This window comes from Eubalaena glacialis, chromosome 18 (assembly GCF_028564815.1).
Source record: "Eubalaena glacialis isolate mEubGla1 chromosome 18, mEubGla1.1.hap2.+ XY, whole genome shotgun sequence".
Taxonomy (NCBI): domain Eukaryota; kingdom Metazoa; phylum Chordata; class Mammalia; order Artiodactyla; family Balaenidae; genus Eubalaena; species Eubalaena glacialis.
Genome location: NC_083733.1, coordinates 67,829,701 through 67,853,517, shown reverse-complemented (window position 1 = coordinate 67,853,517; position 23,817 = coordinate 67,829,701). Strand labels below are relative to the sequence as shown.

The 23,817-nt window shown below is 36.3% G+C and overlaps 1 protein-coding gene and 1 long non-coding RNA gene across 9 annotated transcripts in view; one reads left to right on the top strand and one right to left on the bottom strand.

The window, feature by feature from the left end:
• The window catches only part of ZNF583 (zinc finger protein 583), a 33,765-nt gene extending 20,229 nt beyond the window's left edge, over window positions 1–13,536 (top strand). For 3 of the 8 annotated variants that reach the window (XM_061173479.1, XM_061173477.1, XM_061173478.1), the window contains exons 3-5: window positions 4,753–4,879; window positions 5,174–5,272; window positions 11,455–13,536. In XM_061173479.1, coding sequence (XP_061029462.1) covers window positions 4,753–4,879; window positions 5,174–5,272; window positions 11,455–12,932 — 1,704 coding nt within the window. In that variant the 3' untranslated portion in view covers window positions 12,933–13,536. Of the gene's footprint in view, window positions 1–4,740; window positions 4,880–5,173; window positions 5,273–8,687; window positions 8,699–8,948; window positions 9,043–11,454 lie in introns of those variants that run through there. The other 5 variants (XM_061173480.1, XM_061173481.1, XM_061173482.1 and 2 more) reach the window with 5 other exon arrangements.
• A 426-nt stretch (window positions 13,537–13,962) lies between these two features.
• Window positions 13,963–21,936, bottom strand: LOC133078448 (uncharacterized). The gene is made up of 3 exons (XR_009697872.1): window positions 21,881–21,936; window positions 15,308–15,403; window positions 13,963–14,013 (listed from the first exon to the last, which is right to left on the bottom strand). It is a non-coding gene; the product is annotated as an uncharacterized LOC133078448 (long non-coding RNA).
• Between the last annotated feature and the right edge of the window lie 1,881 nt (window positions 21,937–23,817).

Sequence of the window (23,817 nt, the reverse complement as noted above, 5' to 3'; positions counted from 1 at the left end):
CGGACCAGGGCTCGAACCCACGTCCCCTGCATTGGCAGGCGGATTCTTAACCACTGGGCCACCAGGGAAGCCCTAATCTGGATATCTTTTATCTCTTTTTCTTATCTGATTGCTGCGGCTAGGACTTCCAATACTGTGTTGAATAGAAGAGGTGAGAGTGGGCATCCTTGTCTTGTTCCAGATTTTAGCAGGAATGCTTTCAGCTTTTCACTGTTGAGTATTATATTGGCTGTGGATTTGTCATAAATAGCTTTTATTATCTTGAGGTATGTTCCCTCTATACCCATTTTGGTAAGAGTTTTTATCATGAGTGGATGTTGAATTTGTCAATGCCTTTTCTGCATCTATTCAGAAGATCATGTGGGTTTTGGCTTTTCTAATTGTTCATGGTATTCCCTTATGGTTTTTTGTATTTCTATGGTGTCAGCTGTTATGTTTCCTTTTTCATTTCTTATTTTGTTTAATAAAATAAGTTCTCTTTTCCTCCTTGAAGAGCTTGGCAAGAGGTTTGTCAATGTTGTTTATCCTTTCAGAGAACCAGCTCTTAGTTTTATTGATTTTTTTCTGTTTTTTTAAATGTCTTTTATTTATTTCCTCTCTGATCTTTATTATTTCATTCCTTCTGCTGACTTTAGGTTTTGTTTGTTCTTCTTTTTCTAATTCTTTGTGGTAGGTTAGGTTGTTTGAGATTTTTCTTGTTTTTTGAGGAAAGCCTGTATTGCTATGAACTTCTAAGAACTGCTTTTGTTGCATTTCGTAGATTTTGTATGGTTGTGTTTTCATTGTCATTTGTCTCAAGGTATTTTTAAATCTCCTCTTTGATTTCCTCATTGACCCATTGGATTTTTAGTACCATGTTGTTTAGTCTCCATGTAATCATTTTTTTCTCATTTATTTTCTGTGGTTAATTTCTAGTTTCATGCCGTTGTGGTCAGAAAAGATGCTTGAGATAATTGCTATACTCTTAAATTTGTTGAGGCTTGTTTTATGCCCTGGTATGTGGTCAGTTCTAGAGAATTCCATGTGCACTTGAAAAGAATGTGTATTCTGGTTTTTGTTTTGTTTTGTTTTTTAATAAATTTATTTATTTATTTATTTATTTATTTTTGGCTGTGTTGGGTCTTCGTTTCTGTGCAAGGGCTTTCTCCAGTTGCGGCGAGCGGGGGCCACTCTTCATCGCGGTGCGCGGGCCTCTCATTGTCGCGGCCTCTCCCGTTGCGGAGCACAGGCTCCAGACGCGCAGGCTTAGTAGTTGTGGCTCACGGGCCTAGCCGCTCTGCGGCACGTGGGATCTTCCCAGACTGGGGTACGAACCCGTGTCCCCTGCATTGGCAGGCGGATTCCTAACCACTGCGCCACCAGGGAAGCCCTCTGGTTTTTTTGGATGTAACGTACTGAAAATATCAATTAAGCCTAACTGTTCTGTTGTATCATTTAGTATCTCTGTTGTCTTATTCTCTGTCTGGAAGATCTGTCCATTGATGTGAGCGGGGTGTTAAAATCTCCTATTATTATTGTAGTCTTGTTAATTTCTGCCTTTATTTCTTTTTCTTTTTTATAAATTTATTTATTTATTTATTTATTTATTTATTAGCTTCATTGTCTCTTCATTGCTGCACAAGGGCTTTCTCTAGTTGCGGCGAGTAGGAACAGGGGCTACTCTTTGTTGCTGTGCGTGGGCTTCTCATTTCTCATTGCAGTGGCTTCTCGTTGCGGAGCATGGGCTCTAGGCATGCAGGCTCAGTAGTTGTGGTGCATGGGCTCAGTAGTCATGGCTCTCAGGTTCTAGAGCACAGGCTCAGTAGTTGTGGTGCATGGGCTTAGTTGCTCCACGGCATGTGGGATCTTCCTGGACCAGGGCTCAAACCCATGTCCCCTGCATTGGCAGGTGGATTCTTAACCACTGCACCATCAGGGAAGTCCCTCTCCCTGTATTTCTGTTAGTATTTGTTTTACGTACATGGGTGTTCCTATATTAGGTGCATATATGTTGATGTAAAACCCTCTTGTATTGATCCTTTTTTCACTGTATAATATCCTCCTTTATCTTTCTTTACGGCTTTTGTCTGATATGAGTATTGCAACCCCACTTTCTTGTCATTTCCTTTTGCATGAAATATCTTTTTCCATCCCCTCACTTTCAATCTCTATGTGTCCTTTGCCCTAAAGTGGGTCTCTTGTAGGCAGCATATTGTAGGCTCTTGTTTTTTTATCCAATCTGCCACTCTGTGTCTTTTGATTGGAGGATTTAGTCCATTGACAGTTAAGGTAATTACTGATAGATATGTATTTATTGCCATCTTAAACCTTGTTTTCCTGTTGATTTTATATTTCTTCTTTGTCCCTTATTTTTCCTTTTGTGGTTTCATGATTTTCTTTGGTATTATACTTATGTTCTCTTCTTTTTGGTTTTTGTGACTCTATGTTTTTGACTTGTGGTTACCCTTTTTTTCAAGAATGTTAACCCCTTCCTATATCTACTTGCCTTAGACTGGTAGTCATATAGGCTGAAACACATTCATTCTAGGAAAGAAAAAGAATCTACACTTTTTTACTCTCCTCCCCCACATTTTATGATTTTGTTGTCCTGTTTTACATCTTGTTCATCCTTTTGCTGTTCATTGTGGTTACCATCATTTTCACACAGATTTTTGGATTTTTTTCTTTAGTCTGTGTCCTGGCTTATTTAAGTAATTTACTTTCCAATTGTGATTTTTTTTCCTTTCCTATAGATTCTTACTTCTTTTCTATTTAGAGAAGACCTTTCAATATTTCCTTTAGGATAGACTTAGTATTTTAGTTTTTGCATGTCTGAGAAATTCTTTATCTCTCTTTCTATTCTAAATGATAATCTTGCTAGGTAGAGTATCCTAGGTTGCATAATTTTCCCTTTCAGGACTTTGAATATATCTTGCCACTCCCTTCTGGCCTGCAGCGTTTCTGTAGAGAAATCACCTGATAGCCTTATGGGGGTTTCCTTGTAGTGAACTCTGTTTTCCTCTTGCTGCCTTTAGAATTCTCTCTTTAACTTTTGCTATTTTTATTGTAATAAGTCTTGGTGTAGGTCTGTTTCGGTTTATATTGTTTGGGACCCTCTGTGCTTCCTGTACCTGGATATGTGTTTCCTTCTTTAGGTTTGGGAATTTTTCAGACATAATTTTTTCAAATACATTTTCGATCCCCTTTTCTCTTTCTTCCCCTTCTAGAATCCCTATTATGTGTAGATTGGCATGGTTTATATTATCCCATAGGTCTCTTACATTGCTTTCATTTTTTTTCATTTGGCTTTCTGTCTGCTGTCCTTGTTGGGTGATTTCCATTATTCTGTGTTCCAGGTCACTTATTCATTCTTCTGCATTATTCATTCTGCTATTCATTGCCCTTAGCTTTCATCTCTGCAGATGAGTTTTCTAATTTTTCGTGGTTCCTCTTTATAGTTTCTAGTTCCCTTTTACAGTACTCTGCATTTCTGTTGATAGCTTTTCTTACTCCTCCAGTATTTTCATTATCTCCTTTTTGAAATCAGTGTCTATTAGAATGAAGAGGTCTGTTTCACTGTTTGTTCTTTCAGGGGAATGCTTTTGGTCTTTTAACTGGGAGTGGTTCCTCTGCTGTTTACCAACCAGTGTGGAAGGATTTCAATATTTGACAAGTCAGTTCAGCTGTTTAGGGCATCTGCATATCAGCTCAGCTTTAGAGTAGATTTTGCTCTGTGACATGCCAAACCTGTGTAGCATATACCAAATCAGACAGCAAGCCTTGATAAGTCTGAAGCAGATTTACCACATTAGGAAGAATGCCCATTTTCAATTTCTAGGGAGCAGACTAGGTCATCTTCCATGCTATAAAGATCCTTAATGTAACATACAGTGGTATTTGAGAGCTATGTTTTAACATTTAAAAAACTCTTGCTCATTAGATGTGCACAATTCGGTATGTTCCTCTAGTGAGAGTTGTAGGTATTTTTTGATGCACTTCATTATCACATTTGAAATGTTCACTCTTTAATTAGTAGTGCTTAAAATTACTATTATTTTGTCTTTTAGGTAGCATAAGTTACCAGCTGTCTTTGAAACTTAGTGATGTTGTCAGAGCTGTTATGTAATCTTTTGTTGTCCCTGATTGTTCTCCGTAATGGCATATATTGTTTAAGTTATATTTTTGCAAAATCACCATAAAACTTTACTGTTTTTATTATACTTGTATTTAATTTTCGAAAACCAGTTATAAGCATCAAATATATTTTAATATATACCTTATTGATATAGCTGGAACACTGACCATTCCATTGTAGAATTTGGGAAAATGCTGGTTTAGATCATGTACGTCCTGTAATCATGTACGTCCTGTAAGGCATAACTCATGTTTCTGCCTCCTCTTTGAAGCCTTTTTCACTGCCCCAGTCTATCCTTATTTTCCATATTGAGAAATGCTCTTCTAGCATTTAGTATGAATAACATTTTACACTTGATTGTTTACAGTGTTCTGTTATTGCCAATTTTCATGTGTATCTTTTCTCCATCAGTAGAGACTCTGAAATTGTATACTTTCCATGACAGAATATCAACACTAAGCACAGAGAAGTTGTCTAGCAATTACTTGACATGTGTTGCTCAGAACCCAAGATACTGACAGAAAATTTCACTACCTGTAGTATTTCTCTCCAGAAGTATAGACAATTTAACTTTTTAAACTATGCTCATGCGACGGTACGAACACTAGTTGAGCAAGAATATGTTTATGTCATTTCAGGATTTGGTGACATTTGGGGATGTGGCTGTAGATTTCTCTCAAGAGGAGTGGGAATGGCTGAACCCTGCTCAGAGGAATTTGTACAGGAAAGTGATGTTGCAGAACTATAGGAGCCTGGTATCACTGGGTAAGGAGGTCTCCCTGTAATTCAGAATCTGCACGTAGGGCTGCTTTCCAATGTAATGTTTGGGAAACCTCTGATAAAGTTCGCTAAATTTCTGATTTTTGTGCTCCCCCAAATAAATTTAGTTTTGTAGAATTGGCAGCTTCATTAGACTGTCCATGCAACTTCATCTTCCCCATTCTTCAGAATACTTCACCTCTTCCTCAGCTCCCTTCTATAGTGGCCTCACCTTCCTGATGACCAAGCAACTTGATCTGATTTATGGGCCTGGCTAATTCCCCTTTTATTTCTTGTAAGCAGGAGTTTCAGTTTCTAAGCCAGATGTGATCTCATTACTGGAGCAAGGAAAAGAGCCCTGGATGGTGAAGAAGGAGGGGACAAGAGGAGCATGCCCTGGTGAGTGAGAGAGAACTAGGGAGGCAGAGGCCATTGCAAGGAAAAGCTCAGCTATTCTGGAAAGTTCCAGCTCATAATTGATGTTTCCTGGGTAGCCTGAAAAGGCTCAAGGCCTGGGAAGAAACAATGAGGTGTGTCTAGCGTGAGTTCCCCAACCTAACTCTCCTCACACATTATGTGTGTATATTTTCTCTCACACTTAACTGTCTTCTCTGATAACCTTTTCTTATTCTCTGGATGCAGATGTCACAGTTATCTCCATGTCCTTGCTTTTTAGTTTTACACACGTTGCTCCATACTATGTTTAAAAATCAGACACAGCAGTGCATATTTTTTCCTTTTTGGTCACTCATTCCTTTTAGATTGAAGGATTCATTCATTTACTTATTCACTTAATCTTGATTCACTGAATTTCTACTTTCATAAAATCATTTTGCTCAATTTTTAGGATTACTCAGAGGTTTATAAACCATCAAAGAAAAAATAAAGCATTTCCAGTTGTATTTTCAAGTCTGGGTAACTGGAAAGTGATAGCATTTAATAGAAACAAGTCAGAAGAAAGAACAGGTTGGTACAGGAAAAGATGAATTTGGCTTGGGACAATAAGAGACTTATTTTTAAGAGATGGGGAGATTTCCAAGGGAAGATATGCAACGTATGATTGGAGGGAGATGGAGGCTAAGAAAAACAAGTCTGATTTAGAGATGTTAGTGTGAAGGAATGAGGTCATAGTCTTAGAGTTTGAGAGAAAAATCCCGGTACTGGGGCCTTTGTGAGGAAGTGGACCTTTGACAACTTTCTCAGTGTCTTCTCTGGTAAATAACCTCCCTATAGTTTCTTCCTTGGGTTAAATTATATAAATTTTAATTTTTCTAGTTAGTTACCCTTTTCATTTAGGTTACAGATTTATTTCTATGAACCTGAGCATAATAATCGCTTATAATTTTCTTTTATATCTAGTAATTTCCAATTTTAATTTATTTTACATAGCTGTTCTTTTTAAAAAAATTGTTTGCTACTCATTAATCAATTTTGTTTTTATTTACTTTTAAAATCCAGCTTTTGGACATATTTGTTAAATATAAAATATAGTGTCATCATTCTTCTCTTTTCTAATTCTCTATTTTCTGCTTTTCTCTTTACTAATTCTTTCCTTCTAATTTCCTTAGGTTTATTTTGTTTTCCATTTTGCTGAAAAAAACTTAAACTATTAATTTCATTTTCTCATTCACTAATGAAATTATTAGGAGTTTTAATTTTCCTCTGAATATAGCTTTAGGTGACTTCCATAGATTCTGATATGTAGTTGTTTTTCTTATTTCCATTTCCTAGACAACCTATTTTTTTTTTTTCAATTCCCTTTTACACAAGAGTTGTTTAAAAGAAAATTTTCTGGTTTTATTGTATCTTGATCAAATTGTTTTATCATATTTGATCAGGATAGTAATTAGTACTAATTCTACTCTCTAACAATTTGAGGATTTTATATGTCCTAATATAGCGTTAGTTTTTTTAACCGTTCCATAGGTTCCAAGGTATAGTCTCTATTTTCAGTGTAAAGAGCTTATTACATGAGTTTTACTTTTTTTATTATGTTACGAAAGTCTGTCTTTACTTAATCTTTCTTGATTCCATCTATAATTTTTTCTTTCTTATTTATTTTTGGCTGCATCGGGTCTCAGTTGTGGCACGTGGGATCTTTCGTTATTGCGCACAGGCTCTTCATTGTGGTGCTTGGGTTTCTCTCTAATTGTGGCATGCAGGCTCCAGAGCACACAGGCTCTCTAGTTGTGGCACGTGGGCTCCAGAGTGTGTGAGCTCAGTAGTTGTGGCATGCAGGCTCCAGACTGCATGGGCTCTGTAGTTGTGGCACACAGGCTTAGTTGTGGCACGCAGGCTCAGTAGCCCCGTGGCATGTGGGATCTTAGTTCCCCAACCAGGAACTAAGAAGGCGGATTCTTTACCACTGGACCACCAGGGAAGTCCCTATAATTTTTTTCTTAATAACTAATTATTTTCATACAGTAAATTGCATTCATATAAATTACACAATGTGATGAGTTCTGACAGTTGTATACGTCCATGAAACCATCACCACAATCAAGACATAAAACGTTTCCGTCACCCTGAAAGGTAGCTTGTACCTCTTTGCAGTTCATTCTTCTTCACTCCTGGCTCCAAACACTAATCTGATATTTGTCTTTTTAGATTACTTTGCATTTAAACTAAATGGAATCATACTGTTATGTGTGGCTTATTTTGTCATCAAAATTATTTTGAAAATCATAGTTTCATATATAAATAATTTACTCCTTTTGTTTCTGAGTAGCAGTCTATTGTATAGATGTTCCACACTTTTTCCATTCACCTGTTGATGCACATTTGGGTTGTTTGCAGTTTTGGGCTATATGTAGTGGTCACATACAGGACTTTGTGTGGACATACGTTTTCATTTCTCTTAGGTTAATATCTAAAAGTGGAAAAACTGAGTCACATGACAGGAATATGTTTAACTTTTTAAGAAACTGCCAGATAGTTTTCCAAAGAGATTGTATCATTTTCATTCCCACCAGCACTGTAGAAGAGTTCCAGTTGCTCTACATCCTCACCATATCTTGGTGAGGTGTTTTTCTTTTTTTAAATAATTTTATTGAAGTATAGTTGATTTACAATGTTGTGTTAATTTTTGCTGTGCAGCAAAGTGATTCAGTTACATATATATAGTCTTTTCCATTATGGTTTATCACAGGATATTGAATATAGTTTCCTGTGCTACACAGTAGGACCTTGTTATTTATCCATCCTATATATTGATATAATAGTTTGCATCTGCTAATCCCAAAATCCCAATCCTTCTCTCCCCCACCTCTCCTCCCCCTTGGCAAACACAAGTCTGTTCTCTAGATGAGTCTGTTTCTGTTTTGCAAATATATTCTCATTTGTATTGTATTTTAGATTCCACATATAAGTGATACCATATGGTATTTGTCTTTCTCTTTCTGACTTACTTGGCTTAGTATGATGATCTCTAGGTCCATCCATGTGCTGCAGATGGCATTATTTCATTCTTTTTTATAGATGAGTAATATTCCATTGTGTGTGTATGTACGTATATATGTGTGTGTGTGTGTGTATGTATATGTATATATATATACACACACACATATGTACCACATCTCCTTTATGCATTCATCTGTTGATGGACATTTAGGTTGTTTCCATGTCTTGGCTATTGTACATAGTGCTGCTGTGAACATAGTGGTGCATGTATCTTTTTGAATTATAGTTATGTCTGGATATATGCCCGGGAGTGGGATTTCTGGATCATATGGCAAGTCTAGTGTTTTGAGGAACCTCCATACTGTTTTCCATAGAGGCTGCATCAATTTACATTCCCACCAACAATGTAGGAGGGTTCCCTTTTTGGTGAGCTATTTTTAGTTTTATCCATTCTAATGACTGTGTTATGGTATCTCGTAGTTTTAGTATGCATTTATCTGATGACTAATAATGTTGAGGATCTTTTCATGTGCTTATTGGCCATTCATATATATATTGTGAAGTATTTGTTCAAATCTTTTGCCCATGTTTTATTAGGTTGTTTTATTATTATTGTAAAAGTTCTTAATACTGGCATACTTCATTTTATTGTGCTTCACTTTATTGTACTTCGCAGATATTGCACTTTTTACAAATTGAAGTTTTGTGGTGACCCTGCGTTGTCAGATGATGGTTAGTATTTTTTAGCAATAAAGTGCTTTTTAATTAAGGTATGTAAATTGATTTTTTTTTAAGACTTAATGCTATTGCACACTTAATAGACTGCAGTATAGTGTAAACGTAACTCTTATATGCACTGGGAAACCAAAAAATTCGTGTGACTTGCTTTATTGCAACATTCATTTTATTGGGGTGGTCTCGAACTGAACCCATGATACCTCTGAGGTATGCCTGTATAGTCCTGATACAAATTCTTTGTCATTTATGTGTATTGAGATGAGAGATACGTACCAATTGTGACTTGTATTTTTATTTTCCTACTACTGTCTTTTGAACATCCAAAGTTTTCAATATTTGTGAAATCCAAATTATTGCCTTGGTTTGTCCTTTTTGTGTCATATCTAAGAAAGTCTTGCTACCCGCAGGTCACAGACATTTTCTTGCGTTTTCGCCTACGAATTTTATCATTTTGGCTTTATACGTTCCATTGAGCTAATTTTTGTGTCTTGTGTGAGGTAAAGGTTGAAGCTCTTTTTTTTTTTTTTTTTTCCCAATTTGGATATACAGTTTCTCCAGTACCCTTTCTTTTAAAGACTTTCCCTTCCCCATTATATTGTCTTGTTGGCACCTTCATTGAAAATCATTTGACTGTATATGCATGCATTAAGTTCTAAACTCTGTCCTTTCACCAGTACCACAGTCTTGATTACTGTAGCTTTATAGTAAACTTTGATATCAGTTCAATTTGTAAAATCACTTTGACTATTTTAATAGATCATTTGCATTTCCATATAAATTCTAGGATGAAGTTGAGAATTTCTACCCAAAAATCCTGCTGGGGTTTTGTTTGGGATTGTGTTGAATCCATGTATCAGTTTGGAGAGAACTGACATCCTAATATTTTTTTCAATTCCTGAGTATTGTTTATTTAGCCATTTTTTACAGTCTTAATTTCTCTTAGCAGTGTTTTGTCATATCCAGTGTAGTGGTCTTATATTTATAAGTATTATATTTATATATCTATATATATAAAAATATACTTATATACTTATATCTAAATTTTTTTTCCTGAGAGTCTTTCGTTTTTTTTGGTGCTCTTACATTAAAAAGACCATTTTCCGTTTGCTGCTAGTATGTAAAAATGTAAATTGATTTTTTAAATTTATTTTTTTATTGAAGTATAGTTCATTTACATTGTTGTTAGAGTTTTACATCTTTTGACCTTGCTGGATTGATTTAGCAGTTGTTCTAGTAGTTGTTTTATAGGTTCCTGAGGATTTTCTGCATGAACAGTCATTTTTTCTGCAAATACAGTTTTATTTCTTCCTTTCTGATCTTTATGTGCCTTCTTTTTCTTGACTTATTGTAATAGCTAGGACCTCCTGTAAAATGTTGAATAGAATTGGTAAGAGCATATATACTTGCATTGTTATAAGGGGAAATGTATTCACTCTCACTGTTAAGTTGATGTTTGTTTGTTAGTTACAGATTTTTCATAGATGCCCTTTATCAGCTTGAGGAATTTCCTTTCTGTTCCTGGTTTGCTGAGAATTTTTATAATGAACAGGTGTTGAATTTAGTAAAATACTTTTATATCTATTGAAATGATATGATTTTCCTTTTTTTTAATCTGTTAATGTGGTGAATTACATTGATTTTCATATATTAAACCAACCTTGCATTTGTGGGGCAAACTCCACTTGGTTATGATTATGCTTTCATATTTTCCTGGATTTTATTTGCAATAACATTATATAGGTTTTACATTTATGTTCATGTGCTACATTGCTTTTGTAAATCATAATAGGAATTTTGGTTTTACTATAAATAAGGTGAGAAACCATTGGAAAGTCTTGAACAGAGTAATAGGTGATTTGATTTGGGAATGAAAAGGGTAAGGCAAATTAAGGCCAATGGCAGGTTAATAAAACGAAGAAATTTGATACAAAATTACTTCTATATGAAGGCATCTTAGCTTGAGTATCAATTGAAACTTACATTTGGTTGGAACATATCACATAGAAAATGATACTCAGGAAGACCGTTTTCAGGCTGCAAAAGTTTAACCATAGAGTTTTATGTACAGCCTATGGCAATTAATGGTACTAGGAGTTTTTTTAGCCACACTGACATGAAATTGGTTTTTTAAAGGTAATGAACTTAACTTGAATGCAGGATAACGAGCAGCAAGAGAGGAAGGGTGTTTGCAGACTGTTATATTAATATATATTTAAAAGGATTATTATGATTTTGATAGTTACCTTAATAGTTATGCATGATACTTATTTTCTTAATAAATTTTCCTTCATTCTCATTCTCTATAATCTCATTATTAGACTGCATTTAACAGCTGTTAAATCCTTGAACTTCTTATGTAGTTCATTCACCAATTTGTGCTTTAGAAGTTCTTCTTTTTCTAATGCATAAATACAAAAGACATTTGTTTTCTTGGTATCTTTTAGATTGGGAGTATGCATTTAAAAACAATGAATTTTCATCAAAGCAAGTTATTTATGAGGAATCATCCAAAGTAAGGACAATGGGAAGAAGCCATCTTAGTTATAACCTTGACTGCTCCAGTTTGAGAGAAGACTCTAAAAATGAGGACTGGTTTAAGAACCACTTGGGAAGTCAGGAGATACATTCTAGTCAATTGATCATCACTCATAAAGAAATCCTGACTAAAGATCAAAGTAATGAATATACTAAATCTTGGCAAACTTTCCATCAGGATGCAATCTTTGACATAAAGCAGAGTTTTCCCACCAAAGAAAGAATACATAAGCATGAGCCAAGAAAGAGAAGCTACCGGAAAAAATCTGTTGAAATGAAACGTAAGAAAGTCTATGTAGAAAAGAAACTTTTGAAATGTAATGAATGTGAGAAGGTTTTCAACCAGAGCTCATCTCTTACTCTTCATCAGAGAATTCACACTGGAGAGAAACCGTATGCATGTGTTGAATGTGGGAAAACCTTCAGCCAGAGTGCAAACCTAGCTCAACATAAGAGAATACATACTGGAGAGAAACCCTATGAATGTAAAGAATGTAGGAAAGCCTTCAGCCAGAATGCCCATCTTGCTCAACATCAGAGAGTTCATACCGGAGAGAAACCTTATCAGTGTAAAGAATGTAAAAAAGCCTTCAGCCAGATTGCACACCTGACTCAACATCAGAGGGTTCATACTGGGGAAAGACCTTTTGAATGTATTGAATGTGGAAAAGCCTTTAGTAATGGCTCATTTCTTGCTCAGCATCAGAGAATTCACACAGGAGAGAAGCCTTATGTATGTAACGTGTGTGGGAAAGCCTTTAGCCATCGGGGATACCTAATTGTACATCAGAGAATTCATACTGGAGAGAGACCCTATGAATGTAAGGAATGTAGGAAAACCTTCAGCCAGTATGCACACCTGGCTCAACATCAGAGAGTTCATACTGGAGAGAAACCTTATGAGTGTAAAGTATGTAGGAAAGCCTTCAGCCAGATTGCATACCTTGATCAACATCAGAGGGTTCATACTGGAGAGAAACCCTATGAATGTATCGAATGTGGGAAGGCCTTTAGCAATAGTTCGTCACTTGCACAACATCAGAGAAGTCATACCGGAGAGAAACCTTACATGTGTAAGGAATGCAGGAAAACATTTAGCCAGAATGCAGGCCTTGCTCAACATCAGCGAATTCACACTGGAGAGAAACCTTACGAATGTAACATTTGTGGGAAAGCCTTTAGCTATAGTGGATCTCTTACTCTACATCAAAGAATTCATACTGGGGAAAGACCCTATGAATGTAAAGATTGCAGGAAATCTTTCAGGCAGCGAGCACACCTTGCTCATCATGAGAGAATTCATACGATGGAGTCATTCTTGACTCTTTCCTCTTCCTCACCCTCCGTGTCCAGTCAGTTGCCAAGACCTGTAGGTTCTATCTCCTAAATATGCCTTGAATCTGACTAATTAATTTCCATTCTGTCATCTTTGTCCAGTACACTACAATCTATTTGACATGGACTATGGAAATAACTTTCTAATTGATCTCCCTGTGTTTACCATTTCCTGCTAGTAGTGCATATTGCAGTCAAACTTGTGTTTAAAAAGTTTAATCATATCACTTCTTCATTAAAACCCTTCATTGGCATCCCATAGGTCTTAGGGCAAGGCACACATTACTCAAAATAGCCTAAAAGACCCCCAACACCCAATACCTTGTTCCAGTCTACATTTCAGAGTCCCATCTCATGTCAATATCCATCTCATTCTTTGGCTACTTATCAACATTAAGAATTTATAGTGCAGCATCAAATAGATCTGGGTTCCAATTCTTACTCTTCCATTTTCTAGCTCTCTAGTTTTGGAGAAACATTTTGTCCCTTTAAGCTTCAGTCTTTTTATTTATATTATGGAAATAATAATGGTACTACCTCAAGTTAATGGGAGGATTAAATGAGATAATGCATGTGAACTGCTCAGCAGAGTGCCTAGCATACAGTAATCAGTAAACACTAATGTAAAATAAAAAAGTACTATGATAAAAAGAAGATCATCTCAGCAATGATTATCTGCAAAATAAAGCAACCCAAAAGACTAAAGGTTTTTGATTAGGAACAGCAGTCATTGTTCTAAAGGTGGGTGATAGTATCCAGCACAGCAGAGTTAATGTTGGAGTCCATGATGACAGAGTAAGATGGGGGCTTCTGTTTCAACATGAATACACAGAGATATGATTTTGTTGATAAGAAAAACTAACTTCATTATATAGTCAACAGTTTTAAGAAGCCAGGTGTTAAAAATCACTTGTAATAAGTAAAATTTACTGAGATGTATTCATCATTTGCATTTAAACAAAGGCAATATAGTTTTTAAAAGAGAGAAAACTTTAAAAGATCAATAACCAAAGAAGAATAGAAAGTAAAATTTAAGTTTAACTCACCTCTCCTAATTCCAGGTAGATGAATTGTATTAAACCCATGTCGTTTAAATAGAAAAGTTGTTAAGCTTCTAAGCTGTAACTCCAAAACTAGAGGGAAAAGAAACCAAAACTATAGGTCAAAACTCATCAACATGGATATGCATCAAGTTTCAAATGAATATGAATACCTTTAGATGGGCATGTGTTTTCCAGTTCTCCACAGTTCAAACCACTACCTGTTCCCTTACATCTGACTTGTTTTACACTTTATATTACTTCCTGAATCCTGAAGGCTTTGAGTATGCAATCAATGCAGTAACCAGTTCTCTTGTGAACATAAGTACAAAGAAAATGACCAAAGTTTAATGGAGGATTAAAAGAATAGACATTTTATCCTTCTGTAGGGGAAGACTCAGTATTCTACAGATGTTAGTAGGCCCCAAATTAATCTATAGATTTGTCAGTAGGCCCCAAATTAATCTATAGATTCTTTGTACCTGACAAAATAAGACTTTTCTAAGGCTTGAAACATTGTGTTTGTCAACATACACACATACACATTGACAACATACACACATAAAGGAAATATATAATAAAGGTGATATTTCATGTCAGTGGCTTAACAGTATTGGTAAATGAGATTCTGCTCAAAAAAATTATTTCTGTACAAAACAATCGCCTCATTCTTTTATCCAGATGCAAAACAGAGTCATTAGAGGACACCGTAACATGCTTTATAATCATGGAGAACAATCTTCTTAAATACGACATGAGAGCCAGAAGCCACACACACAAAGATTCTAGGTGTGACTATATAAGAACTTTAATAAGCTTTTATATAGTCAAAGATAGTACAAACGAAAGGTTTTTAAACATTAGAATTGGAAAAAATCATTAATATGTTTAACCTATGAAGTTCGTATCCTTAACATAAAAGTGCTCCTACAAGTCATTTAGAAAAATGACACCTCCTCCCCTCATGGGCAAAAGGGTATAAAGGCAACAGGTGACTGATGAAAGTGGTAAGTACTGAATCTCACAAGGATCAGAACACAAGTTAAACAAATGAACTACCATCTTTCAATATCAGATTGATAAAATTTGCATTGCAAAAGCATAGGAGAGGAGGTACTTCTGTGTACTGATGTAAGGGTGTATGAATTTGTACAGTATTTCTGAAAGGTAACTTGTCAGCATCAAAATTTTCATTGGGAAAATCAAGGTTTTCTTTTGCAGTTAAAACACAAGTTTATCTTTCCTCCATATCCTATTAAACAGATAAAACAATTTAAAAGGTATCAAAAAAGAGCAGATGTCATCAGTGGATGAAAGAATCAAATTTTATAAAAGACAAAAGGGAAAAGAGTGCTTATTCATGAAATGTTGCAGAAGAAGCTGTTACCTGAAATGTTGGCATGACAGGGATTTCAGTAATGGGAGTCAGTCTGTCCAAAGGGTCCCTAGAGAAGTTCATGCTTTGAGTTGGCTTGTGTAGAGGCTGGGTAATAAGGAGACACGATGACAAGACAGTTAATGATTTTTTATGTGAAAGTTATGTTAGTACCCCTGCCAACAGCTTTCCCACTCTACCCTCTCTTCTATAAGTAAATTGAAATGGATCCTTCCTTCACACCATTCACAAAAATTAGTTCCAGTTAAATAAAATCCTGAATGTTAAAGTAAATAGTAAAGTATTAGAAGAAAGTATAGTACCATATGCTTATGACTTTGCTGTTGGACACATCTTCCTAAATTAGACAAAAATGAAAGCCATAATGAAATTCATTATATCAACAGAATGCTTTTAAAAAGACAAAGATAAGAAACAGAATGGGAAAAAATTGTAATATAATACAAAGGGAAAGATGTAAGAGTACCTGTAAATAGGTAAAGGACGACCAAGCAAGAATAAAAATGAACAAAGGATTAAGAATGCGCAAGTCAGAAGAAATACACATGGACCATAAATATGAGTCCCTGCTTAACCTTGCTAGTATTGAGAGATGCAAATTTACATAATCTACAATAATAAAAAAAACTTGGTAGTTGTGTAGAGAAATAAATACTCTCATCAGTGCTAATTTGCAGGCACTGAAGTTTTAAAAATGCTCACTATAACCCCTTTGGAGGGCAGCACAGTACACGAAACTGGGAACAATCTAAATTTCCATCAATAGAGGCATGACTAGAAATACTAGCACCAGTTTAAAAGAATGGACTGGTAATATTGGTATGGATTTGACTAAAAGACACTGATTGAAAATGGAAAATTTTCAGAATAATAGAGTATTATATATTTAAAATATATTTCTAATACATTTATATAAGTATGCAAATACTTAGAAAAAGTCCTGAACAGACACATCCAACTGATAAAGTGTTTCTTTGGGGGAGGGAACTAGAATTGGACATTCTGGTCAAGAGGGTAGATTTACCATGATCTGTAATGTTTGAAGTTTTAAATAAGAATGTTAAAATTTAAAAAACTTAAACTATGAAAAAATTCAACAAACTCACGGAGAACTAGAGCAGCTAGAGTGAGAGTTGGCAACCTAAGTTGAAACCTTTTTTGGAATTTGGAGAATTTCTCATCAACTCACCAGCGCTTCCCATGCAGGCAGAGATCCCAGTAAACCTTTTCATTCAGGGAAACATCTACAATGAGAATAACCAAAGAACCTCCTGCTATCTACCTAAGATAATCAAACCGTATCATTCTTAAATGTGAACAGACAGCTAAGGATCATCACAGATGAAGAAAAGTATCAGCATAAGGACCAAGAGAGAGACTAAACCAGAGTAGGGAAAGTTATATAATGAGAAGAAAACTAAAAATTTATGTTAGTCTGATATTTGAATAGATGTTGCACTTTTAAAGCAAATATGGGAAGCTACCAAAAAGAATAAGAACTCCTAAGGATGAAAAAACATTATTGCTGTAATAATAGAAGGTTTGAAAGAAAATTGTGGAAACTCTTCAAGTTCATAAATTGAAAAGTTAAATGAGAAACAAAAGAGACTTGGAAGTTTAGAAGGTCCAACATCTAATTAATATGAGTTCCAGAAAAAAAATTAATAGAGAAAATATAATTGGAATGTATCAAATAAATGATTAAGAATCTTTCTAAACTGAAGAAAATTATGAACACTCAGCTAGGAATAGCTCACTCAACGTTGGGCGGGCTGAAGTGGCAAAAAGCACAATTACAATAGAAAAAAATGACACCCAGAAATACGCTTGTGAAATTTCATAATACTAAAGATGAGGCATCCTAAAAGCTTTAAAAAATGGAAATTTCTCCTGATAAAGAATAATGATCAAGGGCTTCCCTGGTGGTGCAGTGGTTGAGAGTCTGCCTGCCAATGCAGGGGACACGGGTTCGAGCCCTGGTCTGGGAGGATCCCACATGCCGCGGAGCAACTAGGCCCGTGCGCCACAACTACTGAGCCTGCGCGTCTGGAGCCTGTGCTCCGCGGCAGGAGAGGCCGCGATGGTGAGAGGCCCGCGCACCGCGATGAAGAGTGGCCCCCACTTGCCACAACTAGAGAGAGCCCTCGCACAGAAACGAAGACACAACACAGCCAAAAATAAATACATAAATAAAATAAATTAAAAAAAAAAAAAAAAAAAAAAAAAGAATAATGATCAAGATAGTATTAGCCTTCCCTCTGATGAGCAATATTAGATTATAGAATACAGAACAGCACCTTCCAACTTATGAGTTAAAACTGCTTTGAATCTAGAACTTTATACCCAAACAGTAATTAAACATGAGGCCAAGTACTGATATTTTGTATTACCAGTTTACTTCAGTTTACTCCCACTGTCTTTTAATAGGGTATTGAATGATTAGCTTCAGCAAAATTTGGATGGAAAAGGAAAAAAACAGGAAAGGCTTTAAACAGTGGATCTAACCTAGTAAAGTGGTGTTGAGGATGAACAGGATGATCACCCTGCAAGAATCAGACCAAATTACTGGTAGGTTAGATATCCAGGGAGTCAGTGAAGAGGAACTTAAGGAAGAATGAAAGGGGTGGGTTACATTAAATAGAATTAATACAAAGTTTGAGGATTTTAGTAATATGGTGAAGACAAAAGTTCGTCAGAAGGAAAGAAAATTACTGGCTCTGGAAAAAAAAAAAAAGAAGCCATATCAGATATTATGGTCCTAATATAAAGCAAGCCCCCATAAAATGTGACATGACTTTGGAAAATAACTAGAATATGAAAAAAGAAATCCATATGACTGATACAAGGAATAGATTCCTTTAAGTGGGTACTGGGATCATAACATTGGACTTGCAGAGCAGAAAATGTAATCGTCACACGTTGCTTGGCTCTGACTCTTCAGAGAATAATATTTACGTGGTGATAACGATCTAATGCTATTTTATTTCCAACTTTAAAATAGACAAATCACTGAAGTCTCTGTGTATATATATCTGTCTACATATCTAATATCTACTTAATAATGTAAAGGCAAAATATAGCTGATATAGACTGGATGGTGGGAGGTTGACAGGGAAATAAGCTTGAAGCAAGGATAAGGGGAAATATGCTCATTGTATATAGAGGGGATTCAGGAGATGTCTAAAGTCGATAGAATAAGAAATGTAGGTTAGCTGTATTTCAAGTTAAAACACATCAGAGGAGCTAATATAACTCACTTAGTGGGATGAAGTAAATCCTTACCTTTCATAAGAAAGGCTCAGTGTATAAAGTTGATAAATTTACAAATAAAATTACAACAACTGTAATCAGGATTATGACAGAAACCCAATTCAAATCAGCTTAGGAAAAAGGTATTTATTAGTTCCTATAACTCAAAGATGTAGAGCATGTATGTTACAGTCTCAAGTAGGCTGCATGTAAGTGCTCAGACTCATCAGAGATTAGTAGCTCACAGCTCTGTGTTCAGTTGTTTCATTCTCTGGCAGGTTCTGTCTCTTGGTAGGAAGAAAATGGCATCTGATGATATTATACTTAAAAAATTCTTAGAGCTTTTAATCTCAAAAGCAAGGTGATCTTCTCTTTCTGAGCCTCCATGTCAATCCCTGGGAGGAAAATATAATTTGTTCCAGTTTATGCTATGTGCCCACTCTGGACCAATCACCAGATCCAGGGTAGGGGGTACTCTGGCCAAGCTGGGTCAGGTTCGCATGCCAGGGGAATTGGATCATTGGATGGCCAGTTAACAAAATTCCCATGGGATGGGGGTAGGGTGGAGGGCACTTGAGAATCAGTTCCCATAAAGAAAACAACAGACCTGAACTGACAGGTTCAGGTGCCCTGATACAAGGGCATCACTGATTCACTAAGTGTGTAGATATACCTATCTTTTGCTGCAGAAATACTGTGTGTAATTACAGGGAGCTCCCTCAGCCCCTGTAGCAAGGGTAAGTTAAATTTCCAGGGGTCAACTGGACTCAGTAACACAGTTGCTAGTAATTAAGCTATCTTGCCAGACTCCTGAGATGGCTGCACGTTGGACAAGGTAACTCTAACAGCAAAAGACTAGGGCTTGGGTGACAAGTGGCTGAGCCTCACCTGCACCATTCATGCCAGGAGACATCAGGGGAGCTCCCTTTAAAGACCTCCAAAGAAGGCTTTCTGCACAGAGGATGTCAGAGACAGCCAACAAAAAGTGAAGCTGTTTACAGAAAGGATAGCAGATCTGCTCTACAAAGGGGATTGCCTTCCAGTTTAGAAAAACTCCATTTTCCCCCTCCCTTTTCATGGTCTCTATGGAAGAGTAGCAGACTGGTGCATTCCCATAAGGAGGCAAATTCAAATGTATGTATGAGGAGCTTTTAAAAATACTAACTTTGAATTTAAAATGGTGGGACCAAGATATCTCTATCCATTTCTCCTTTCTGAAACCAAGTGAAAGCAACAAGAAGAATAAGAAACAGAAGGAAACTCCATCTTCGATGAAGTAAAGAAACATCTATAATTCTGAGTCTCAAAATCCACAAGGAAATCCTGCTAAATGTGGTGAGAATCCTGGGAGAGGAAACTGATGATGCATTGATGAGCACAAAATACCTCCAAAGCAGTGGCATATCTGGAAGGGCAAAAGAAAAGGCACCTCAACTGAAGCCACAGTATTACTCTGAAAAGTCTGGCTTTAGAAGTCTCCATAAATTCTGTTTACAATTGCAAAAGAGTGGCAGGGGTGAGGAGCTGGAGTGTTCAAGGAGGAAACACATGGGTTTTGAAGAGGTGATTTATCATCTGACACAGGAGAGGGAAGCTGCGAATGATGTGCAGGACTGCAAGGTAAATGCTAAATCCTTGCTACTCAACATGTGGGGCATGGATGAGCAGCATCAGCCTCACCTCGTAATTTCTTAGGATTCCAGAATCTTGGGCCTTAATCCAGAGCTAGTAATTCAGAATCTGCATCTTACAAGATGCCCAGGTGATCTGAATACACAGTCATAAATGAGAATCACTAGGCTAAAACAAATTTCCTACTAGTCTAGAACACAGGCCTTTGATCAACAGCCAGATCAGGAAGAGCTCTACTCATTCAAAAATGTAGTCTAGTCTTTCAGAGACCCTATGGACTGATAGTAGACTCAGATTTAGAAATTCCTCTTACTAAAATTGAACAAAGTGAGGGAAAAAAAACAATATACTAGCATCGTTGAAAGAGGAAAGTGATACCACCTTATATCACACACTATGAAAAGTAGAATACAGAATTAACAGAGCCACATTAAAAGAACATGCCAATATCTTTGGCACTGTCTGCCCTCTGGAAAAGTGGCATAATGGAGAAAAAGCAGGCAGAAGAAATTCTGAAAAACTTTACTAATATATCTCAAGATGGGAAAGATGTAGGCAGCACTGGACAAAGGTACATAACATTCCTCTAAGTAACCTTCATTCTAGATAAATACTAGTTTGAATAGGAAAGGCAAGTTGGCAGTATCTATCAAAATATGCCTATCTCTTGATGCAGCAATTTAATTCTCCAAAAATATTGGTAAAAAATTGCAAAAGCATATATGAAAGACTGTTAATTGCAACCCTGTTTTTAAAAATAAATCCTAGTTCCACAGTGAGGCCTACCCTAACTAAATGCTTATTTGAGATCTGCACTGCTGGTGAAGATGGAATTATAGAGAATTGTTTACCCTCCCATCTGAAACAATAAAACACTGGACAAAACATGAAACCTTGGCATTCAAGACATTGGAATAACAGGCAATGAAACAGAGATCCCTGAAAAATGGGAAACAAATGAGATGAGTACTATGATTTCCCCAGATAACTGCATGGAAACTTTCCAGGCTGTGGCCTCCCAAAGTTGAGGAAATTAAGCTAAAAGTCACGGAGACTGAGGTGACTGGAGTTCACAGGATGAACTGCCTGAAAGCTCTTAGAGGAAAAAACCCTAGACATCTGCAGAATTTTTAGCTGAATTTTACCTGAATACTCATCAGAACATGCATGTGAAGAAATTACCTGAAGCTGGGGGAAAAAACTGATAGAACTACAAAAATAAATAGACAAATCCAAATCTTTAAAGACTGTTACAAGAAACAAAGAAGGACACTACATAATGATCAAGGGATCAATCCAAGAAGATATAACAATTGTAAATACATATGTACCCAACATAGGAGCACCTCAATATATAAGGCAAGTATTAACAGATATAAAAAGAGAAATCCACAGTAATACAATAATAGTAGGGGACTTTTAACACTCCACTTACATCAATGGATATAAATAACACACACTTAAATAACACAGTAGAGCAAATGGACTTAATTGATACCTATAGAGCAGCAGTCCCCAACCTTTTTGGCACCAGGGACTGGTTTCATGGAAGACAATTTTTCCACGGACTGGGGTTGGCAAGACAGATGGTTTCGGGATGATTCAAGCACATTTCATTTGTTGTGCACTTTACTTCTATTATTATTACATTGTAATATATAATGAAATAATTATACAACTCACCATAATGCTGACAGGAGGCGGAGTTCAGGTGGTAATGCGACCGATGGGGAGTGGCTGTAAATACAGATGAAGCTTCGCTCGCTCACCTGCCGCTCACCTCCTGCCACGTGGCCTGGTTCCTAACAGGCCACGGACCGGTTGGGGATCCCTGCTATAGAGCATACTATCCAAAAGCAGCGGAATACACATTCTTTTCAAGTGCACATGGAACATTCTCCAGGATAGATCACATGCTAGGTGGCAAAACAAGCCTCAGTAAATTTAAGAAAATTGAAATCATATCTTTTCTGACCACAATGCTATAAGGCTAGAAGTCAACTACGAGAAAAACTGCAAAAAACAGACACGTGTAGGCTGAATAAAATGCTGCTGAACAACAAATGGATCACTGAAGAAATCAAAGAGGAAATCAAAAAATACCTAGAGATGAAAACATGACAATCCCAAACCTATGGGACACCACAAAAGCAGTTCTAAGAGGGAAGTCTACAGTGATATAATCTTGACTCAGAAAACAAGGAAGAGCTCAAATAAACAACCTAACCTTACATGTAAAGGAACTAGAGAAAGAAGAACAAACAAAACCTAAAGTTAGTAGAAGGAAAAAAATCATAAAGATTCAGAGCAGAAACAAATGAAAGAGACTAAAAAAATAGAAAAGATCAATGGAACTAAAAGCTGGTTCTTTGAAGAGATAAATAAAATTGATAAACCTTTAGCCAGATTCATCAAAAAAAAAAGGGAGAGGGCCCATTGCAATAAAATCAGAAATGAAAAAGGAGAAGTTACAACCGAAAACAGAAATAAAAAGGATCATAAGAGACTACTATGAGCAATTATAGGCCAATAAAATGGACAACCTAGAAGAAATGGACAAATTCTTACAAAGGTACAATCACCCAAGACTGAGCCAGGAAGAAATAGAAAATATGAACAGACCAATTACTAGTACTGAAATTGAATCAGTAATTTAAAAACTCCCAACAAACAAAAGTCCAGGACAAGACGGCTTCACAGGTGAATTCTACCAAACATTTAGAGAAGTTAACAACTATCCTTCTGAAATGATTCCAAAAAACTGCAGAGGAAGGAACACTTCCAAACTCATTCTGTGCAGCCACCATCACCCTGATACCAAAATCTGACAGAGAATTCCCTGGTGGTCCAGTGGTTAGGACTCCGTGCTTCCACTGCAGGGGGGCCCAGGATCAATCCATGGTCAGGGAGCTAAGACCCCACAAGCCATGTGGCGTGGCCAAAAACAAAAAAACAAACAAAAAACTCAGACAAAGATATCACAAAAAAAAGAACAATTACAGGTCAATATCACTGGTGAACATAGATGCAAAAATCCTCAACAAAATACTAGCAAACCAAATAATACATTAAAAGGATCACACAACCAATATCAAGTGGGATTTATCCCAGGGAGGCAAGGATTTTTCAATATCTACAAATCAATGTGATGATACACCACATTAAAAAACCAGAAAATGAAAACCATATGATCATTTCCAAAGATGCAGAAAAAGCTTTTGATAATATTCAACATCCATTTATAAAAACTCTCCAGAAAGTGGGCATAGAGGGAACATACCTCAACATAATGAAGACCATATATGATAAAGCTAACATCATAATCAATGGTTGAAAAGCTGAATGCATTCTCTCTAGGAACAAGACAAGGATGCTCACTCTCGCCACTTTTATTCAACATACTTTTGGAAGTCCTAGCCACAGCAATCCGAGAAGAAAAACAAGAAAAGAAATCCAAATTGGAAAAGAAGAAGTACAACTGTCACTGTTTGCAGATGACATGATACTATACATAGAAAATCATAAAGGCACTACCAGAATACTAGAGTTCATCAATAAATTCAGTAAAGTTGCAGGATATAAAATTAATATACAGAAATCTGTTGAATTTCTATACACTA